A 22101-nucleotide genomic window follows, 5' to 3' on the forward strand; every position below is an offset into this window, starting at 1 on the left:
ATGAATGACTAAGAGTTGTTTCCCCAAATACACCCTTATTTACTTTTTTCATTTATAACTCACCACCGCCCCCACCAAAGTTTCACGTGGGTAAATTCTAGACCTTCACGTCATAGGCCAACTCAAATGCCAATCCTTCTAATGTACCTTCTAGAGATCCCGGGCCTGTTGTCATCTCTATCGCCAATCTTTGGCATCTTGTGGCATTAATCTCAGTCTACCTTGTAGAGCTTTCTGGTCTGATTTCCCTTGCCACCTTCTGCTCCCTTTGCCTAAGTATAACACCTCTGGGGAAAGGGACGCTGTTTTAATCACCATCGCCTCGCACACAGTCGGTGCTTTATTGTGCTTAATATCGTTTAACGCAACACATCCTGCCGAGGGGGTCGGAGGTGGACGACTTTTGCTGTATCCACACAGACCCGCGCATGCACACACGGACGCCGTCTGCAACTCTGACAGACACGTGTCCCCTGAGCCACAGCCCTGGAACTGTCTCGGGATTCCCAGCCTGTGGGTGTTTCCATGCTGGCCAGCGGAAGGGGACGCTTTTTGCTTCAGAACTGCTTCAATGGATACCTCTTATTTTAGACCGCCTACGGATTCTATCCTATAAATCAGCCTAAGCTCTGCTTCCTTTTAAAACAGGATTACGCCGGGTCGAGGGAGCCCGGCGTGGCCGCGCAGTGGTCAGGTCCTGCGGATCCCCCTCCAGCTCCCACTTGGTAGCGCCCGCTTTGTCAGCGCGCAGCGCTAGCGGAGCGCCCTGGAGCTCTCGCCAGGTCTCACAGCAGACGGTGCCGACGCAGCGCTCTGGCGCCTCGCTCTCGGGCTCTGCTCCCCGGGATTTCCCCTGGACCTGCGCCGCACGAGAAGGAGCCTGGGAGCATCCGCCCAGACTGCCCGGACAGTCGGCTCGACTCGCTGCCCTCGGCCCCAGCCGGGCTCCGCGTTGGTGGCGGCGGCGCCCGGCATGTTTCATAGTCCGCGGCGGCTCTGCTCGGCCCTGCTGCAGAGGGACGCGCCCGGCCTGCGCCGCCTGCCCGCCCCAGGGCTGCGCCGCCCGTTGTCCCCGCCGGCGCCTGCTCCCAGGCCCGCATCCCCTAGGCTGCTGGCGGCGGTCTCAGCGGCCTCGGGCGCCGCGAGGTCGTGTTCCCGAACAGGTGAGTGCACCCAGTTCTGGGCGGAGAACGCCACGGCCGCCAACGCTCGGCCGCCACCTGGAGACAGCGCGGAATGAATGGGAAGCCCGGGGCTGCGGTTCGTGGGGTCTGGCCTGAAACCTTCCCGGAGCAACCTTCTCTGTTCCCTTTTCCTCTTTTCCTGTCCCCTGACTTGCCTGGGGCTTGCATCAAAGCTGGTAAGAAATGGGAGACTGTATTCAGGTTCTCGCTTGACCCTTGGAGGCCGTGCTTTCAGAATTTCTTGCTCTTGACCTACGTTAAATTTCCCCCTTCCGAGGCCACGAGTTACTATTTTGGTTACACTTTTTATTGCACGGAAATTAACGGAAATTTTTATGGAAAAAAATCTAAATGATACTTATTTGTTCATATGGCTTTCATGGTCTAGATATTAAGTTTTTTAAGTCGTGGTAACACATTGATTCATTTAACGTTTCTTTTTCTTTTTCTTTTTTTTTTTTTTTTGAGACAGAGCCTCACTCTGTCACCCAGGCTGGAGTGCAGTGGCACGATACCGGCTCACCGCAACCTCCGCCTGCCGGGTTCAAGCTATTCTCCTGCCTCAGCCTCCCGAGTAGCTGGGATTACAGGCGCCCGCCACCACGCCTAGCTAATTTTTGTATATTTAGTAGCGACGGGGTTTCACCATTTTGGCCAGGCTGATCTTGAACTCCTGACCTCGTGATCCACTCACCTCAGCCTCCCAAAGTGCTGGGATTACAGGCACAAGCCATCGCACCCGGCCATTTTACGTTTCTTTGGATTTTTTTTTCTTTTTTGGAGCCTTCAACTCTTGATACTTAACATAATTTTGTGTCCTGTGTACCTAAGATCTTGTAAAAATGAGGCCTTAGTTTCACCAACAGCTGTTTTTATACATCATAGTAACTACCCTGAGTTTTCCTTTTTAGCCACCTCTGTTTCTGCCTGGGCACACATTACCGTGGCCACAAATTACATACAAATTAATTATACTTTTAACATTGATAAATTTTTTCTTTCAAAACTAGGCAATACATAGCTTTTTTTTTTTTTTTTGAGAGGGAATTTTGCTCTTGTTGCCCAGGCTGGAGTGAAGTGCCTCAGCCTCCCGAGTAACTGGGATTACAGGCATGCGCCACCACGCCCGGCTAATTTTTCTATTTTTAGTAGAGGTGGGGGTTTCTCCATGTTGGTCAGGCTGGCCTCGAACTCCCGAACCCAGGTGATCCGCCCTCTTCCGCCTTCCAAAGTGCTGGGATTACAAGCGTGAGCCACCGCGCCTGGCCTATAAAATTTTAAAAATAGGCCGCGCGCGGTGGCTTACGCCTGTGATCCAGCACCGTGGGAGGCCGAGGCGGCTGGATCACCTGAGGTCAGGAGTTCGTGACCATCCTGGCCAAGGGGCGTAGGCGTGGTGGCACTCGCCTGTAATATCCCAGCTACCTGCGAGGCTGAGGCAGGAGAATCGCTTAAACCCGGGAGGCGGAGGTTGCAGTGAGCCGAGATCGCACCATTGCACTCCAGCCTTGGCGACAAGAGTGAAACTCCGTCTCAAAATAAAATTAATAAAAATTTAAAAATGCATATATATATATATATTTAAAAAGATTATCTGGAATGTGATTGAAGCCAGTACTTTAAACTCTATTTGCATTGCTGGCGGATGTTTAGGTATTTCCCAAACTAGTATCAAACTCCTGGCCTCAGGATATCCTCAGACTCTGGAGTAGTCGAGGTTTGCAGGTGGAAGCCAACCACGCCCAACTTAGTTGTAAAATTAGGTTGCTGGAGACTCTGAACTATATTATTCCTTAGAATGAACTTGACAGTTAGATTCTCCACCCCCACCCCCCAGTTTCATAGGAATGTGGCACATTGTGAAATAACTGCCAGAATGGGTATACCACCTGATAACTTTTTTCTTGCTGGAAATTTTAAGAACCACATTGTTAGGTTTGAGGTAGGAAAAGTAAAAGAAAATGAGATGATGTCTTTTGTACCAGCTTTTATCTTAAATTCCCTCAGTCTCAGAGGCAGGGTTAGTAGGTACCTCCTCGTGGGAATACAGTTAGCTTGTGTAAAACAGATGGAGATGGCTGTGTTATCTGAGCAATTACTGTTATCTGAGTAATAAATATCAGGTCAGATTGGAATGTTGGGCTTTTGACCAAGAAAGTGTTTAATGAATTTCTTTTTTTTTTTTTTTTTTTTTTTGAGATGGAGTCTCGCTGTGTCCCCCAGGCTGGAGTGCAGTGGCGCGATCTCGGCTCACTGCAAGCTCCGCCTCCGGGTTCCCGCCATTCTCCCGCCTCAGCCTCCGAGTAGCTGGGACTACAGGCGCCCGCCACCGCGCCGGCTAGTTTTTGGTATTTTAGTAGAGACGGGGTTTCACCGTGTTAGCCAGGAGGGTCTCGATCTCCTGACCTCGTGATCCGCCCGCCTCGGCCTCCCAAAGTGCTGGGATACAGGCTTGAGCCACCGCGCCCGGCCTGAATTTCTTTTAAGAAATCTCCTGAGGCCGGGCGCGGTGGCTCAAGCCTGTAATCCCAGCACTTTGGAGGCCGAGACGGGCGGATCACGAGGTCAGGAGATCGAGACCCTCCTGGCTAATACGGTGAAACCCCGTCTCTACTAAAAAATACAAAAAACGAGGCGGGCGCCTGTAGTCCCAGCTACTCGGGAGGCTGAGACAGGAGAATGGCGTGAACCCGGGAGGCGGAGCTTGCAGTGAGCTGAGAGCCGGCCACTGCACTCCAGCCTGGGCGGCAGAGCAAGACTCCGTCTCAAAAAAAAAAAAAAAAAAAAAAAAGAAATCTCCTGAAACCTGCTAGTTTTACAGATAAAGAAATTGAAGGACTTTATGGTACTTAAACTTTTGTAGGCAGTTACTATAAAGTCTAGACATTTTTCCTGTTTCATGCAGTTTTAGCTTCGGCTTGTTGGAAGAAACATGTGCAGCATTGATTCATTCATTGCTTGTTAGTTCATTCCAGATCTTTACAGAATGTCTCACACAATGTAGGTGCTTTATTATAGGAGCTAAAAAGAACATGAGCTTTTTAGTCAGTCCCTAAGGAGTTTACTGCCCAGTAAGAGATGAGATTTGCACAAAGAAATGGCTGTTTAATGAAATGAAACACCTTTTATTCTCTGGACTTGGAAATGGCACAAGGGTGCAGGAAAGCAGGAAGTCCCTTTTAGGCTTCTAGAAGTGGATGGCATTTCAGCTGGCTCTTGAAGCATGGTTAGTATTGGAAGAGATTACTATAAAGCATTTTGTTTGGAAAAAGCAGGCATAAATGCAGAAAGGCATGAGACACGGATGAGGAAGGGTGAGAGAAGAGGCACTTTGCAAAATGGACATTGTTTTCCAAAGAGCCTCAGAGCCAGCACTAAGTGCTTTTTAATTTTAATTTTAATTTTTTTTGAGACAAGGTCTCGCACTGTTGCCCAGGCTGGAGTGTAGTGGCACCACCTCTGCTCACTGCAAACTCCACCACCCAGGCTCAAGCAATTCTCCTATCTCAGCCTCCGGAGTAGCTGTGACTACAGGCACACCACTGTGCGGGGCTAATTTTTGTATTTTTAGTAGGAACGGGATTTCAACATGTTGCCTAGGCTCGTCTCATCAGCTCTGGTGATCCACCTGCCTTTGCCTCCCAAAGTGCTGGGATGACAGGCATGAGCCACTGCGCCCAGCCTATTAAGTGCATTTTTAAAACGCAGATTCTTAGATCCTACTATAGACCTAATAAGTCTGAGTCATTCATGATGGGCCCTGGATTCCACATAACCAAATGAAATGACAAAAAGAATAACTCCAGATTGTTATTCTATGCCCTCAAATTTGGACATCTGGCACCCATATGTGAGAGAGACATTTAAGGGGCCAAAAACTCCTCTCCAGTCCTGAGCCTTTTGATGGGGAGTGGTGAGTCCCAACACCTGACCACATTTGCTAGTCCCTGCATAACTTAATGCCCCTTGGCAACTGGTGGTTATTGGGAAGATAAGTACAGTCCCTTTGGAGTTGAGATTCCAGGTTTTTAGAATTAAAAGGTGACCTTGGGGATGATCTCGGTATTTGGCTTTCTTTTCGCAAGGATAGCAGCCCCCATAAGAAGTAGCAGTTGCCACAGTTACTGTACTGGATGAAACAAACGCAGTTGGAAGTCATCCGTGGGTTTATAAATGCTATCCTCCACATCCCTCCTCAGAGAATGAAGAGTTGGCTGAACTGTTCTCTACCATTAGAACATTTGCTTTTTTCATGGTACAATTTTAAAGGCAAATGCCACCAACTCATTTGAGAAGGCAGCTTTATTTAATATGTCCTTTAACTATGTGAGTAAACTGCTGATGAGAGAAGAAATCAGAAAGCTTGTAATTATCAAGCTGCTATGGAATAAATTGCTTTCCTTGTGGGAAAACTAATGTATGAATTTTCTGTTAGGATTCAGTGGCAACAGTTTAAATATGGTGAACTGGTGTTCTTTGGGATTAATAACCATGGCTGCAGATTCACATTCCACACACTTAACATTTGCAAATCATTTAACCTTGCTTGCTGTCTCAACACTAGACCTTACCTAGAACAAATAAGATGAATTGATAGCAATTTATCCACAAGCTTTATTGAACAGTACATGTAAAATGCGACATGACTAATTGCAGCGGGAGTTGGAAGAGAAATCGGTATGGCTGAATTTGTCAAGAAACGCTTTGCTTTGAATAGGTGAAAAAGGAGGGTGCTTTGGAAGGGGACAGGGTGAGGGGGCTAGGCAGAGAAGACTACACACTGCCTGGAAGAAGGTGGAGCATGCAGGAGCTGTAGCAAGCATCTTAGGAAAAGAGGTATAATCAGAATCCTTTGGGACACTTGTTAAAATGCAGATTTCTGGTCTTTCACCCATCTTGAATCAGTTTCCTGTGGAGAAGTCTGGTGGAGTGCATATTTAACAAGTGCCCCAAGGGATTCTTCCAAAAAGATTAGGGAGTATTAATGAGCTCTGCCCCTCCTTTCCCCAAAGGTACTTATTCCTGGAAAGCTTAAGAAGCTCTGGAGAGGATTCGGGAAGAGCCTGAAGACCTTTGGCCGGGCACAGTGGTTCATGCCTGTAATCCCAGCACTTTGGGAGGCCGAGGCATGGATCACTTGAACTCAGGCGTTCAAGACCAGCCTGGGCAACATGGTTGAAACCCTGTCTCTACTAAAATTAAAAAAAAAAAAAAATAGCCAAGTGTGGTGGTGCACACCTGTACGTCCCAGCTGCTTGGGAAGCTGAGGCAGGATAATCACTTGAACCCGGGAGGCGGAGGTGTCAGTGAGCCGAGATTGCACCATTGCACTCCAGCCTGGGTGATAGAGTAGGAGCAATACTCTGTCTCTAAAAAAAACAATCTTTGAGCTTGGGGCCTAAGGCAATTCAAGAGATGCCTGAGCAAGAACATTGACCCCAACAAAAGCGGCTTTAAAACAAATTTGTATATTTTGTCGACACAGTTTTGCCATGTTGCTCCAGCTGGTCTCAATCCTGGGCTCAAGCAATCCTCCCACCTCAGCCTCCCAAAAGTACTGGGATTATAGGCATGAGCCATCACGCCCTGCCAAAAGCAGCTTTTAAGAAAGGGAAGAAATTCCAGGGCGGGGCACAGTGGCTCACGCCCGTAATCCCAGCACTCTGGGAGGCCAAGGCAGGTGGATCACCTGAGGTCGGGAGTTAGAGACCAGCCTGACCAACATGGAGAAACCCTATCTCTACTAAAAATACAAAATAAGCCGAGCGTGGTGGCACATGCCTGTAATCCCAGCTCCTCAGGAGGCTGAGACAGGAGAATTGCTTGAACCCAGTGGAGGTTGTGGTGAGCCAAGATCGCGCCGCTGCACTCCAGCTTGGGCGACAAGCGTGAAACTCCATCTCAAAAAAAAAAAAAAAAGAAAGAAAAGGGAAGAAATTTGCATATTAATGAAAAGTTCAGTGAGAGGAAACTTGAGACTGACATTATAATGGGAGTGTATCTATGTAGTCGTATAACTTACAGAGTGGGATAAATAATCAAGGAGGTTTCTCTGATGTTTACTAAAAGTGAGGCAATTGTGTTCTGGCTTCTTGGAGTTAGGAAGGGAGATACAGCATCTGTATTTGCTGTCAGGAGTCACTGGTGACTAATCAGAGTTTATAGGGCTTTTGATAGTCACTTAAGTGGTGGTTATACTTCAGTAAATACTTAGAAATTTGAAGGACAGTGTGCAGGCGTGTTTAGCCTCATAGTAAACCTGTTTGGACTTTCGTGGAAAGCAGCTAAGATACTTTTTATTTATCGTTATTCTTAGAATGGGAGAAAATCAGCCTTCCCACGGAGGGAGTGAGACCTCAAGTGAAAACCTTAGCTGTCCTCTGGCTCTATGTGGCCTCAAAGCAACACTTGAATCATATATTAATACTTAGCAAGAACTCCGTGTCAGCGATTTGGGCAACAGTGCCCAGGGGAAAGAAGGCTAAACAAAATTGGTACCATCCAATTTGAATGTCCCTATAACCATTTTTTTCTCCTTCCAGTATATACAAAAAATGCATGGGCCCCATTCAGATCTTCTGGATTTTAATATCTCCAAGTGGGGCCTGAGCATCTGCTGATTCTGACATAGGCCCCAGGTAGACACCAGCCATACACTGAAAACACAGGCGGACACCTGAGGAGGCTCGTTTTACTAAATGCTTAGAAGCCTGTTCTGAGTTTCTCAATGCAATGATGTGATTCTCCTGTCTTCAAAAGTTAGAGACCACTGTTGGATTGTGGAGAGTTGTGCAGAAAGGAAAATTTTTATTTTATTTATTGTAGAGACGGGGTCTCACTGTGTTGCCCAGGCTGCTCTTGAGCTCTTGGCAAGTCCATGAAAATAAGTGCTTAGAAGTTATGATGCTGGCCATGATGCTCTTAGAAGGTACGGTGGCTCACGTCAGCACTTTGGGAGGCCAAGGAGAGGGGGGATCACTTGAGGTTAGGAGTTCGAGACCAGCCTGGGCAACATGGCAAAACCCCACCTTTACTAAAAATGTAAAAATTAGCCAGATGTTAGTGGTGTGTGCCTGTAATCCCAGCTACTCGGGAGGCTGAGGCAGGAGAATTGCTTGAACCCGGGAGGTGGAGGTTGCAGCGAGCTGAGATTGCACCACTACACTCCAGCCTGGGCAACTGCAAGACTCCATCTCAAAAAAAAAAAAAAAAAAAGTTCTGATGCATCCAAAGTGACAATAAGAATTGTTCTGGAAGGATATCTGGGAAGTTCCTTTGTCTTGTTGCATCCTCTCTAGCTGTCTTCCTTTCCCTTTTCTAGCTTTCCTCCAACTCTTGAGGTTCCAGTACCTAAACAGCTCAGTTTGCCGGTCTGCAAATATGCTTGTAACTCCAAATATCTTGTCTAGTACAGGGTGCAAAGTAAGTTACACTGCAGATTCTAATAATACCTGGGGTAGAATACTTTTCTATTTCCTCTTGTGTGTTTTGCTTTTATGGATGCTAACTATCATTGAAGGTCTGCTGAAGGAAAATGTTTATCTTTCAAATCTTGTAGGTCAAATAGATTCATTGAGACTTATTTCTAGAATTAGTTTCTCTTTCAGGTGGTTCTGAAATTATGTTTGTAAATAGTTTTATGACAGTGTATTTAATCTGATTTTTAAATTTTAATTTAATATTATTTTATTTTTTGAGATGGAGTCTTGCTGTGTTGCCCAAGCTGGAGTGCAATGGCGCAACCTCTGTTCACTGCAACCTCCCTCTCCTGGGTTCAAGCTGTTCTCCTGCCTCAGCCTCCTGAGTAGCTGGGGACTACAGGCACCCACCACCACGCCCAGCTAATTTTTTGTATTTTTAGTAGAGACTTAAGGTTTTGCCATGTTGGTCAGGCTGGTCTCGAACTCCTGACCTCAGGTGATCTGCCTACCTCGGCCTTCCAAAGTGCTGGGATTACAGGCGTGAGCAACCACGCTCGGCCTTGCCTCTGAACTTTTAAAAACCATTGTGGGCCGGGCGCGGTGGCTCAAGCCTGTAATCCCAGCACTTTGGGAGGCCAAGACGGGCGGATCGCGAGGTCAGGAGATTGAGACCATCCCGGCTAACACGGTGAAACCCCGTCTCTACTAAAAAAAATACAAAAAACTAGCCTGGCGTGGTGGCGGGCGCCTGTAGTCCCAGCTACTCGGGAGGCTGAGGCAGGAGAATGGCGTAAACCCGGGAGGCGGAGCTTGTAGTGAGCTAAGATCCGGCCACTGCACTCCAGCCCGGGCGACAGAGCAAGACTCCGTCTCAAAAAAAAAAAAAAACCCATTGTGAGTACTGATTATCTGTAGAGGCTTACAAGATTTCCTTATCTTTGGTATTCAAAAGTTCCATCAGGATAAATGGCTCAGCATCTGATGCGCCCATGCAATCTAAAGGCATGCCTTAGCACATGAAAAGTTAGTATCATTTCTCGGGTTATTTTGTCCACTGTATTGTCTTTTGTTCTCATGTTCTTGAACTCCTGTTAGATTGCTGGCCATATGGATGTATTTTCCTTGTCTATTCATCCTTTTTTTTTTTTTTTTTTTAATTATTTTAGAGACAGTCTCCACTTTGTCACCCAGGCTGGAGTGCACTGGTGTGATCATAGCTCACTGTAACCTCTAACTCCTGGGTTCAAGTGATCCTCCCACCTCAGCCTCTGGAGTAGCTGGGACTGTAGGTGTGCTGCACCACGTCTACCTACTTTTATGTTTTTGTAGAGACAGGGGTCTCGGCTCAGACTGGTCTCAAACTCCTGGGCTCAAGCAGTCCATCTGCCTCTGCCTCCCAATGTACTGGATTACAAGCATGAGGCACCAAGCCAGGCCTCCATTCATATTTTAGTGTTTTTATCTCTTCTCTGTTTCATGAGATTTCCTGAAAATTTTTGTTCTGCAGTCATTTTAAAGTCCTAGACATTTCTAGTTGTTTAATTGCTCCTTTTTTTCATAGAAGCCTGTTTTGTGTCTATAATGTCTCTTGTACTTTAAATATATCAAGATGTGTGTGCCTGTTTCTCCTTTAGGCCTCTTTCCTGGAGAGGAGGGGAGTTTGCATGTTGTTTTGTTTGTTTGTTTGTTTGTTTTTGAGATGGGGTCTTTCTTTGTCACTCAGGCTGGAGTGCTGTGCCGTGATCTCAGCTCACTGCAGCCTCCACCAGCCCGGTTCAAGCACTCCTCCCACCTCAGCCTCCCAAGTAGCTGGCACCACAGGCATGCACCACCATACCTGGCCCAATAATACAACAGTTACTGTATTTTTAGTAAAGACAGGTTTTCCCCGTGTTGGCCAGGCTGGTCTCAAGTGCTGAGCTCAAGTTATCCACCCATCTCAGCATCCCAAAATACTGGGATTACAGGTGTGAGCCACCGTGCCCAGCCAGTTCGCATGTTCTGCATGGAAAGGTCATCTGGAGAGTGGGCAGCCAGGCTTCCTTGTTGAATGCATGAGAGGGAGCAGGCTGGCAACTACTGCCTTTGCCAAAGAAAGGAGGGTTTCCTTCTGTGTTCTTCAGTCCAACCTCTCCCCCACTTTTTAGCACTATCCTAGAGGTTCAGAGTTAGCTCCTGATCTGGTCTGCTTCTCTTTCAGGTCCATTCACCCTTGCAAGCCATTCTAAAGCTATCACTCATTTTCTTTGGAGTATTTTTGGTTCTCCATGTGGAGAATGCGAAAGCCACCCTTCCCAGCTTTGTCTGTGAGAGAGGGGATGCGTGTAACTAGTGCCACTGTTCACTTTCATTCTTGAATTGCCCTAACGGTTACCCCCTCAGCCTCTCCTGCCCTTTCTATTTGTTGATTCAGCTTGGAGTTTCTTCACGGTGCTCTTGGGAAAACCACATTTACCTTTGGTAACTTGTACTGCCCCTTCCTTCACTCTGGTTTCTCTGTTAAGTCAAACTTGTTTCTGTCTTCTTGGAATTCCTCCAAGTTTTTGCTCCATTGATGTCATGCATCCCTTCTTGTTTTCCAGTGTTACTGATGCATTCTTTAAAAAATTTTAAATAGGCTGGGCACAGTGGCTCACGCCTGTAATCCCAGCACTTTGGGAGGCTGAGGTGGGCAGATCGCCTGAGGTTGGGAGTTCTAGACCAGCCTGGCCAGCATGGTGAAACCCTGTCTCTACTAAAAATACAAAAATTAGCCGGGCATGGTGGCAGGTGCTTGTAATCCCAGCAGCTACTCATGAGGCCGAGGGAGGAGAATTGCTTGAACCCAGGAGGCAGAGGTTTCAGTGAGCCGAGATGGTGCCATTGCACTCCAGCCTGGGCAACAGAGCGAGACTCTGTCTCAAAAAAATAAATAAATAAAATAAAAAATTAAGTATAGGTACTTTATTTCTTCAAGATCTTAGGAAGGAGAGAAAGTAAATGTATTTTCTACTTTGCTCTCTTGGCCTAGAACCAACCTGCCCAATGATATGCAACATATTCTTTTTTTTATATATATGCCTTAATTATTCAAGCAGTGCTCTGGGAATTTGTATATGAAAATTGTTTCCCCTCCTTTTTAAGTGACTAAAAATCTTTTATTGGTTTTATGGTACGTATACAAATGGACTAGTGGTGAGCATAGCTGCCTTCCAAATGGACTATACAATTTTATTATTTTTTTTTTTTTTGATGGAGTCTTGCTCTGTCCCCCAGGCTGGAGTACAGTGGCACAATCTCTGCTCATTGCAACCTCCGCCTCCCAGGTTCAAGTGATTCTCCTGCCTTAGCCTCCTAAGTAGCTGGGATTACAGGCATGCGCTACCACGCCCAGCTAATTTTATATTTTTAGTAGAGATGGGGTTTCACCATGTTGGTCAGGCAGGTCCTGAACTTCTGACCTCTGGTGATCCACCCATCCGAGCCTCCCAAAGTGCTGGGATTACAGGCATGAGCCATCGTGCCTGGCCAATTCTTTTAGGGATGGGGTCTCTCTATGTAGCCCAGGCTGAACTCAAACCCCTGGGTTTAAGGGATCTTCCTGCCTCAGCCTCCCGAGTAGCTGAGACAATAGACATGTGTCACCATGTTTGGCTCATTGTTTAAAAATTTGTATACTTCTTTATTTTATTTATTTATTTTCTTGAGACGGAGTTTCACTCTTGTCACCCAGGTTAGAGTGCAGTGGCACGATCTTGGCTCACTGCAAACTCCACCTCCTGGGTTCAAGTTATTCTCCTGCCTCAGCCTCCCAAGTATCTGAGATTACAGGTGCCCACCACCACACCCGACTAAATTTTGTATTTTTAGTAGAGATGGGGTTTTTGCCCTGTTGGCCAGGCTGGTCTTGAATTCCTGACCTCAGGTGATCTGCCCACCTCAGCCTCCCAAAGTGTTGGAATCACAGGTGGGAGCCACCATGCCTGACCTTTTTTTTTTTTTTTTTATGAGACAGAGTCTTCCTCTGTCACCCAGACTGGAGTGCAGTGGGGCAGAGACAGCTCACTGCAGGCTTAACCTCCTGGGCTCACGCAGTCCTCCTGCCTCAGCCTCCCAAGTAGCTGGGACCACAGGCGCATGCCACCATGCCTGGCTAAAGGCTCATTTTAATATAATGTAGAGCAGAGGTTGGCAAACTTTTTCCATAAAGAGCCAGCTAGTAAATATTTTAGGCTGTCTGGGCCATGTATCTGTCGCAGCTACTAAGCTCTGCTGTTATAGCGTGAAAGCAGCTGTAGAGACAATACAATATGTAAACTTTATTTATGATACTAAAATTTGAATTTCATATCATTTTCACATGTCACGAAATATTAACTGTTCTTAAGGGGTTTTTCCCCCCCCCAACCATTTAAAAGTACAAAAGCCTTTCCTAGCTTGCAGGCAGCACAAAGACAGGATGCTGCCAGAGTTAGCTCATGGGTCACAGTCGGTAGATCCTGATCTAGAGAGGGCTCTGTACAGTCAGCAGAAGGCTCCTCATAGTTTCGTATTTCCACTCATAACTGTAAAAACACATCATTTTTCCAAGTGTCCCAGAAATGTTAGTGATGGGGGATCACCAGATTTTTAGGTTTTGCCTTTTCACGTTTGTATTTCAGAGGAATGTGCTAGAAAAGCCCAGCTTGTGGAAAAGATTTGTCAGCCAATAGACAATTGAGCACCAATCGAACATGTTAAACTCAGCATTTATCATGGAGGGATTTCCTTCTCCTTAGAGAGCTTTTCCATATGAGTCTGTCATGGCTGAAGGTATGGCTCAGTCTTGTCTGGATGACGCTTCAGCTTTCTTGTCTGGTCTGTGACTGCCTCCTGGCAAAGAGAGCTTGTTTGAATTGTCACACTCAGTCTAGGTGCTTGTATTTTTAGACACGTTAGGTTGAGAGTTCTGACCTTCACTTGATATCTCTGGTAATGCCACGCGGATCGTGACACTGCTTTGTACACTCTGTGCTGTGCCAGTATGTGTGCTGTGATGACTGTGACGTCGACAGATGGAGGAGGTGGAACTTGACCTCTGTGTCTTCCTGGTGTGAAGAATGGGCTGCTGTGTCTGTCCCGGGCCAGGCAGGACAGCTGCATCGCAGTTACCCTGACGCGGTATCAGCATGGCTGGAGATGCTGACGAGCAGCAGTCCAAGGTGCAGGTAACTTTCTCCAGGGCCAGCCCCCTTACTAGTTGTGCAGTCTAGAGAAAGCTGTGCAGTTACCTGATCCATGCCTGGAAAGTGGTGAATATGATACCCACTTCAGCAGATTTGAGACAGAATAATGAAAAGAGTTGGAAGCAGTCTGGCACATTATCTCCAATGTTAATAATAGCCTTCTCTTTTTTTTTTTTTTTTTTGAGACAGAGTTTTGCTTTGTCACCCAGGCTGGAGTGCAGTGGTGCGATCTTGGCTCACTGCAACCTCCTCCCGGGTTCAAGCAATTCTCCTGTCTCAGCCTCCCGAGTAGCTGAGATTACAGGCACCCACCACCATGCCCAGCTAATTTTTGTATTTTTGATAGAGACGGGGGTCTCACCGTGTTGGTCAGGCTGGTCTCAAACTCCTGACCTCAAGTGATCCACCCACCTTGGCCTCCCAAAGTGCTGGGATTACAGGCATGAGCCACCATGCCCAGCTGAGTAATAGCCTTCTCTTTATGCCTAGGAAAAAAGTGAGTTTTCCAGAATGAAACAGAATAGCTAACATTTAGCTAATCACTTAGGATGTGCCAAGTACCTCTAGTTTAACTCGGTTAATCCTCACACTAACCAAATAAAGTAGGTTACACTTATCCATATGAAGAAGATAATGAAGAAGCAGAGAGGTCAATAAGTTATCCAGGATCCTATTAGTAACAAGTGGAGCCACGATTTGAATTCAGACAGCCTAACTTGAGTCCTTGCTTTAAGACTTCTTGCCTCTGCTGAACCACAGGCCGAACTTCTTGGGGAGAGCTGAGGCTCAGCTGTAAGGCTCAGTACTTGAGGCAGGCCTGTCACATTTAGTCAGTGACACTCAGTAACAGACTTGGAGCCTGGTCGGTCACTAACTAAAATATTTGATTTCTACCACACAGTAATATCTTCTTAACTTGGCACTTAGTTTATTTTTATTTTAAATTTAGTAGCGATGGGGTCTCACTCACTACATTGCCCAGGCTGGTCTCAAGTTCTTGGGCTCAAGCGATCCTTCTGCCTAAATTGGCACTTAAAATCCAGTCTCTAGGATCTGGAAATTCATGTCATACAAGCCCATATCGTGTAAAATTTGAAGGTAACTGCATTCATTTGCCAGGTGGACCTTCAGGGGACATGTCACACTGTTTGAGTTTTGCTTTTCTTGCTGATGGGTGCACACCAAAGTTTCACAAAAATTTAGAAAGATACTTTTTTTTTTTTGGAGACAATCTTGCTTGTGTCGCCCAGGCTGGAGTGCAGTGGCACAATATTTGCTCACTGCAACCTCTGCCTCCCAGGTTCAAGCGATTCTTATGAACCTCAGCCTCCTGAGTAGCTGGGATTACAGGCACCTGCCACCAAGCCCAGCTAATTTTTTTTGTATTTTTCGTAGAGACAGGGTTGTTGGCCATGTTGGCCAGGCTGGTCTCCTGACCTCAGGTGATCCACCTGCCTTGCCCTTCCACAGTGCTGAGATTACAGGCGTGAGCCACTACGCCTGGCCTAGAGTTACGTTTAATGGTAACTTAGGACCTCATTTACACTTCTGAACTTTAGTGTTCTTATCCATAAAGTGGTGTAAATAATGACCAATGAGTTCCTGAGCAGGTAACTGGTTACAGCAATTAAAAATGCTTGGTTGGCCGGGCGCGGTGGCTCAAGCCTGTAATCCCAGCACTTTGGGAGGCCGAGACGGGCGGATCACGAGGTCAGGAGATCGAGACCATCCTGGCTAACACAGTGAAACCCCGTCTCTACTAAAAAATACAAAAATCGGCCGGGCGCGGTGGCTCAAGCCTGTAATCCCAGCACTTTGGGAGGCCGAGACGGGCGGATCACGAGGTCAGGAGATCGAGACCATCCTGGCTAACACGGTGAAACCCCGTCTCTACTAAAAATACAAAAACTAGCCGGGCGAGGTGGCGGGCGCCTGTAGTCCCAGCTACTCGGGAGGCTGAGGCAGGAGAATGGCGTAAACCTGGGAGACGGAGCTTGCAGTGAGCTGAGATCCGGCCACTGCACTCCAGTCCCGGCGACAGAGCGAGACTCCGCCTCAAAAAAAAAAATACAAAAATCTAGCCGGGCGAGGTGGTGGGCGCCTGTAGTCCCAGCTACTCGGGAGGCTGAGGCAGAAGAATGGCGTAAACCCGGGAGGCAGAGCTTGCAGTGAGCTAAGATCCGGCCACTGCACTCCAGCCCGGGAGACAGAGCAAGACTCCGTCTCAAAAAAAAAAATGCTTGGTATACCATAAAATGCTCCACCAATAAAAGGTGGTCCTCCATCAGTGTGTGACAGAATTTCTTGGTACTTTGCTGTCACTTGCCATCTTTTATTAATTGTTTAAATCACTGGACTGGATCCTGGGGGAAATGGTAAATAAGGGAAACAGCCCCTGCCCTTGGGAGGCTTAAAGTCTCATGAGTAAAGGACAGAGGTTGTAGTTCAAATATCCAAGGGTACCCTAAGTAGGAAAAATGGGCCAGGTATAAGAAAAGGAGAGCCATTGGTTGGTCCATAGAGCTAGGCCTGGTTGCTGTGAATCTTTATTGATTCCTTCAGTATATATTAAATAAATATATTGTATATCCAACATCCAGGCTGCTTTAAAGTTGGTGGTTATCTTGTGTGAATTCTCGTTTGTATTGAAGATGGCCAGGTATTCTGGAACCTACTCTAAGAAGGCTAATGAAAATCAGCTGCTAATTAGCTTAGTTTTGTGTTCAACACGCATGGCCAGTAGATGGCAGCATTGGATTGCTGTTTCAGGGATGCCTTCCTGTGCCGTTGATGGCTTACAGTTTTTGTGTTGTGTGTGCTTCAAGGTTTCCTCGGGCGGAGGTTGATCAACTTCCATAGCTTCCCAGGTGCGTACTCAAGATAATCTTGGCTTTTGCTTGGTTTTTAATCAGCGTTTTTGCCAGGCCACCGTTTCAAGATACTAAACGTAAACTGTAAGAGAAGTAATTAGATGCTGAATGGTTTGGGCAAAGCCTAGAACAGGCAGTTGCTGGGCAGCCCGAGGAAGGAACCCTGTGTGGAGCTGTGGAGGGCAGTCGGCCCTGAGTGATTCCTGAGTGCTGTTAGGAGTGCCTGGAACGGTGGGCCCAGTCATTTTGGGTCTCGACTATTGGGGTCGTCATCCAGCATTCTAATTATTAATGTGAAGGTGTTTAATTGCAGCCCAACCGTTTTCCTTATGGTCAGCACTGTTAGGAACTTGACTTGTGATCTGCCTGATTGCTTTAGAAGTGTGTAGTAATTGGTAGTATTAAGGGTGTACATATATTCAAATATATTTGTGATTAGCCCACTTGTGGGTTTTTTTTTCTTTTTTTTTTTTAGAGGAAGTCTCGCTCTTGTCGCCCAGGCTGGAGTGCAGTGGTGCGATCTTGGCTCGCTGCAACCTCCACCTTCCAGGTTCAAGCGATTCTCCTGCCTCAGCCTCCCAAGTAGCTAGGAGTACTGGCACCTGCCATCAGGCCTGGCTAATTTTTGTATTTTCAGTAGAGATGGGGTTTCACCTCGAACTCCTGACTTCAGGTGATCCACCCACCTTGGGCTCCCAAAGTGCTGGAATTACAGGTGTGAGCTACCGCACCCAGCCTCCCACTTGTGTTTTTTAGGAAAGTAAAGGTATTACCAAATGGGAGTTTACATACTACTACTGTATTTCAGAAATCTAAATAATCTGAATTCTCTGGCAGTTCTTTAAAGGCTGTTTATAAAGGTAAGAAGAGTTATATTCTTATACAGTAAAATAGCAGTGAGGTCTTAATCATAGTGGTACAAGGAATTAAGACATCCAGTTCTAAATGTATGTAAAAATGTGCTTAAAGAATTAGTCGGTGGCAGGGGATGGGGTGATGTTGCTAAATGAACACTAGGCAGAAGAGTTAAAGCTATTTTGATGTGCCTGTTAACTGTATGAATTCTGTAATTTGTGTGTTGCATTGAGAATGACGGCTGGCCCATTGCAGTGGCTCACGCCCAATCCCAACACCTTGGGAGGCTGAGGTGGAAAGATCACTGAAGGCCAGGAGTTTGAAGCCAGCCTGGGCAACTTAGTGAGATCTCGTCCCTATTTTTTAAACTTCTTTTTTAATAAAAAAAGAAAGGAGAATTACTGTGTCTGTGAAAAGTGAATTGTGAGCAGAAGCCAAATATGTGTGGAATCAAATCCAAAATTTCCAAACACATAAAATTAGACCCAAAGCCAATTTGAGTGCCAAAGAGAGTTCAGCAGAGGTTTTGTCAAGATTTGGTCCTTTTCAGTGTCTTACTTGCCACGTGGGTGAATTATTTGTGCTGTCTAGCCTTAGGAAATAAGCTTTGAATATTGAGCTATTATGAATGTTTGAAAATCTTTTTAAAGTCCTGAATAGCAACTCCTATTAAGGCATAAAACTTAAGTAGATGGTTTGAAATCCTGGAAATCAACATGTATTTATGTATGAAAGGAATTTTTTTTTTTTTTAATGCTTGATACTCAAAAATTAAAAAGTGAATGTGAATTAGCTGAGTGTGATGGCGTGCACCTGTAGTCCCAGCTACTTGGGAGGCTGAGGCTGGAGAATTGCTTGAACCTGGGAGGCGGAGGTTGCAGTGAGCCAAGATCGTGCCACTGCATTCCAGCTAGGACAACAGAGCGAGACTCCGTCTCCAAAACAAAAAAAAGTGAATGTGGGGAAGTGTGGTGGCTCACACCTGTAATCCCAGCACTTTGGGAGGCCAAGGTGGGTGGATCACTTGAGGTCAGGAGTTCAAGACCAGCTTAGCCAACATGGTAAAACCCCATCTCTACTAAATATATAAAAATTAGCCAGGTGTGGTGGCGTGCCACTGTAATCCCAGCTACTCAGGAGACTGAGGCAGGAAAATCGCTTGAACTAGGTGAGGGGCAGAGGTTGCAGTGAGCTGAGACTGCGCCATTGCACTCCAGCCTGGGCGACAGAGTGAGACTCCATCTCCAAAATGTTGAATGTTAGGCCGGGTATGGTAGCTAATGCCTGTAATCCCAACACTTTGAGAGGCTGAGCTGAGAGGATTGCTTGAGGCCAAGAGTTCAAGACTAGCCTGGAAACAAAGTGATAGCCCTGTCTCTACAAAAAAAAAAAAAATTTCAGTTAGCCGGGGTTGGTGGCATATACCTCTAATTCCAGCTGCTTAGGCTGAGGTGGGAGGATTGCCTGGGCCCAGAAGTTAGAGGATGCAGAGAGCTATGATGGCACCACTGCGCTGCAGCTCCAGCCTGGGCAATGGAGTGAGACCCTGTCTCCAAAAAAAACAAGGGGAATGTTAAGTTGTTTCTTAAAGTAGGTGAGAAACAATGAGACTTTTTACTCAGTTATTCTCTCATTTTGTTTTTTGTCTGTTTGTCTGTTTGTTTGTTTGAGAGCTGGAGTGCAGTGGTGCAATCATGGTTCACTGCAGCCTCCACCTCCTGGGCTCAGGTGATCCTTCTGCCCTAGCCACAGGCACATGCCACCATGCCCAGCTAATTTTTTCTTTTTTTAATTACGTCTAGAAAAGGATCTCTCTATGTTGCCCAGGCTACTCTCAAACTCCTGGATTTAAATGATCCACCCACCTCAGCCTCCCAAAGTGCTAGGATTACAGGCTATTCCCTCATTTGAAATTGGCATAATAAGAGTATCTGCTTCCTAGGATTGTGATGAGAACTGAAAATATAGTTAAAGTTCAGGAGGCTGGGAAGTTCAGTCAAAGGGCTGGCATCTGGTAAGGGCCTTGTTGCTGTGTCATGCCATGGCTGAAGGTAGAAGGGCAAGAGAGGGCTGAATTCGCCCTTTTATAAGAAACCCCCCACCCCTGCAACAGCACTGTGTCTCCCCCACCACCATATTGCTATTAAGCCATTGATGAGAGCCATGCCTTCATGACCCAGACACCTCCCATTGCCCAGCTCCCAACACTGCTGCTTTGGGGATCAAGTTTCTAATACATGACCTTTGGGGGACATGCATTCAAACCATAATAAAGTGAGGAGAAGAGAAAGGTGCCTCTCAATCTTCAGTAATCTTTAGTTTACAAATTTAAATACGTAGACTTACTATATTATAGTCCCTAGGTAGTTCTTAGTAAGCCTTGGCACTGTGCCATAAGTATAAAAATAATATATAAAGTCTATCTAGTATTTACTTTGTTATTAATTCCCTAGTCCTGGTTTGTTTGCTGTGTTGTTGTTGTGACAGGGTCTTGCTGTGTCACCCAGGCTGGAGTGCAGTGGCGTGTTCACAGTTCACTACAGCTTCAAACACCTGGGCTCAAGTGATCCTCCCTCCTCAGCCGCTCAAGAAGCTGGGACTACAGGCACATGCCACCACACCCAGCTTATTTTTGTGTTTTTTGTAGAGACACAAAAAGCATGTTCATCATGTTGCCTAGGCTGGTCTCAAACTCCTCAGCTCAAGTGATCTGCCCACCTTAGCCTCCCAGAGTGCTGGGATTACAGGCGTGAGCCACTGTGCCCAGCTCATGTTCTCCTACTTCTCTGGCCATGTCATTTCATGTTGCTTTTGCAGATTTCCCAGATCTCAATCCTTTGATCTCCTTTCTAACTCAATTCAGTCTTTTCTGTACATTAATATCTCTACATGTTTGTTTCCAGTTTGTAACTCTCTCCTGAATGCCAGTCATCTAATTGTTGAACTCCTATTTTCTGTAAACCCTGTCAAGTCTTCCTAACCACTGTAGTTAGCAATTCTATCCTTCTGGTCGCTCAGCTGGAAATTGTGGACACTTTTTTTTTTTTTTAAGAGATACACAGGGTCTCGCTCTGTCACCCAGGCTGGAGTGCAGTGGCATGATCATAGCTCACTGCAGCCTCGATCTCCTGGGCTCAAGCAACCCAGTTCAGCCTCCTGAATAGCTGGGACTACCGATGCACACCACTACACCTGGTTAATTTGTTTTTGTTCTGTTTTGTTTTGTTGTAGAGACGGGGGCTGCCAATGTTGCCCAGTCTGGTCTCGAACCCCTGACCCTAAGCGATCCTCCTGCCTTGGCCTCCCAAGGCAGTGTTTTGATTACAGGCATGAGCCACCACACCCAGCCTTCAGGCTCCTTTTTGACTGCTCTTTGTCACAAATCACATCCAAGTTATCAAAACTTGTTGGATCCAACTTTAGATTTATTGAGAATCCAACCACTTTCACTGCTGCCCCCCCAGTTCACCCCTGCTATCTCTTGCCTAGATTATTGTACATTTCCTCAAATGAGTTTCCTCCTGTCTGCCCTATGTTCCTGTGGTGTAGTGTATTTTAAATATATCAACCAATGATATTTTAAAAATGTCAATCAGATTCTCCTCTTGAGTAGAATTCTCCAGCTGTTTCCATCTCTGATAAAGGCCAAAGTCTTTAGATAGACCAGCAAGGCCCTACCCGATCTGCTCCCTCTCACTGCTTTTTCTCTGACCTCATCTCCTTTTATTCAGACTGTTCACACCACCGTAATCCCCTCTGTTTATCAAGCTTGCTACACATGTTCCTCAGGGGTTTTGCACTTGCTGTTCCCTCTGCTTGGAATTTTCTATCAGGCCTCCAGTGAGGCAATTTCCTTACCCCTTCCCAGTGTCTGCTCAAATTCCATCTTTTGGCGAGGCCTCTGTAAGCGTCACATATCCAATAACAGCTCCCTGCCCACAAGCATTCCCTATTCCACCTTTTCCCTTTATTTTTCTCCAAAGCACTTTTCATTATATGACAGACTACACACAGATATATATATATGTTTGTATACAGGATCTTATTTGTCTGTCCCCACTACAAAGAACAGCAGCTCCATGAGGGCAGAGATACTCATCTGTTTTGCTCAGTGATAGATCTCCAGGGTAGTGTCTGGTACACAATAGGCACTCAAACTTTTTTTTTTTTTTTTTTTCTAGAGAGATACTTAATTTTTTTTCTCTAGAGAGACAGAGTCTTGCTGTGTTGCCCAGGCTGGCCTCAAACTCCTGGCCTAAAGTGAGCCTCCTGCCTCAGCCTCCTGAGTAGCTGGAATTATAAGTGTGAGCCACTGTGCCTGGTTCCAACTCAAAGATTTGACAAAAAAATGAACGAACAGCCATTTGTGTCTGTGGTTTGAGTGGGGCAGAAGATGAGAGTGGCTACCCATGGTGGGCCAAGTGGTATACTTGTCACAAATCAGAGCTTCATGTCTAAATCCTATTTTTTTGAAGTCCTTTTCTAGTTACTCTTATCCATCCTGATTGTTTTAACTCTTACTATACCCTAGTGATTCTGCATAGTTAGCACTCAGTTTTTCTCTCAC

At 46.2% G+C, this 22101-nt stretch overlaps 1 protein-coding gene across 1 annotated transcript in view; it reads left to right on the forward strand.

Annotated features, from left to right (window-relative positions):
- Positions 1-494: 494 nt before the first annotated feature.
- Positions 495-22101, forward strand: part of NOCT (nocturnin) — a 31536-nt gene continuing 9929 nt past the window's right edge. Inside the window, exon 1 of the mRNA XM_033215298.1 lies at positions 495-1163. Within this exon, the coding sequence (XP_033071189.1) occupies positions 974-1163 (190 nt within the window). The 5' untranslated portion in view covers positions 495-973. The remainder of the gene's footprint in view (positions 1164-22101) is intronic.

Source organism: Trachypithecus francoisi, unplaced genomic scaffold (assembly GCF_009764315.1).
Source record: "Trachypithecus francoisi isolate TF-2019V2 unplaced genomic scaffold, Tfra_2.0 Lachesis_group1, whole genome shotgun sequence".
NCBI classification, from domain to species: Eukaryota; Metazoa; Chordata; class Mammalia; order Primates; family Cercopithecidae; genus Trachypithecus; species Trachypithecus francoisi.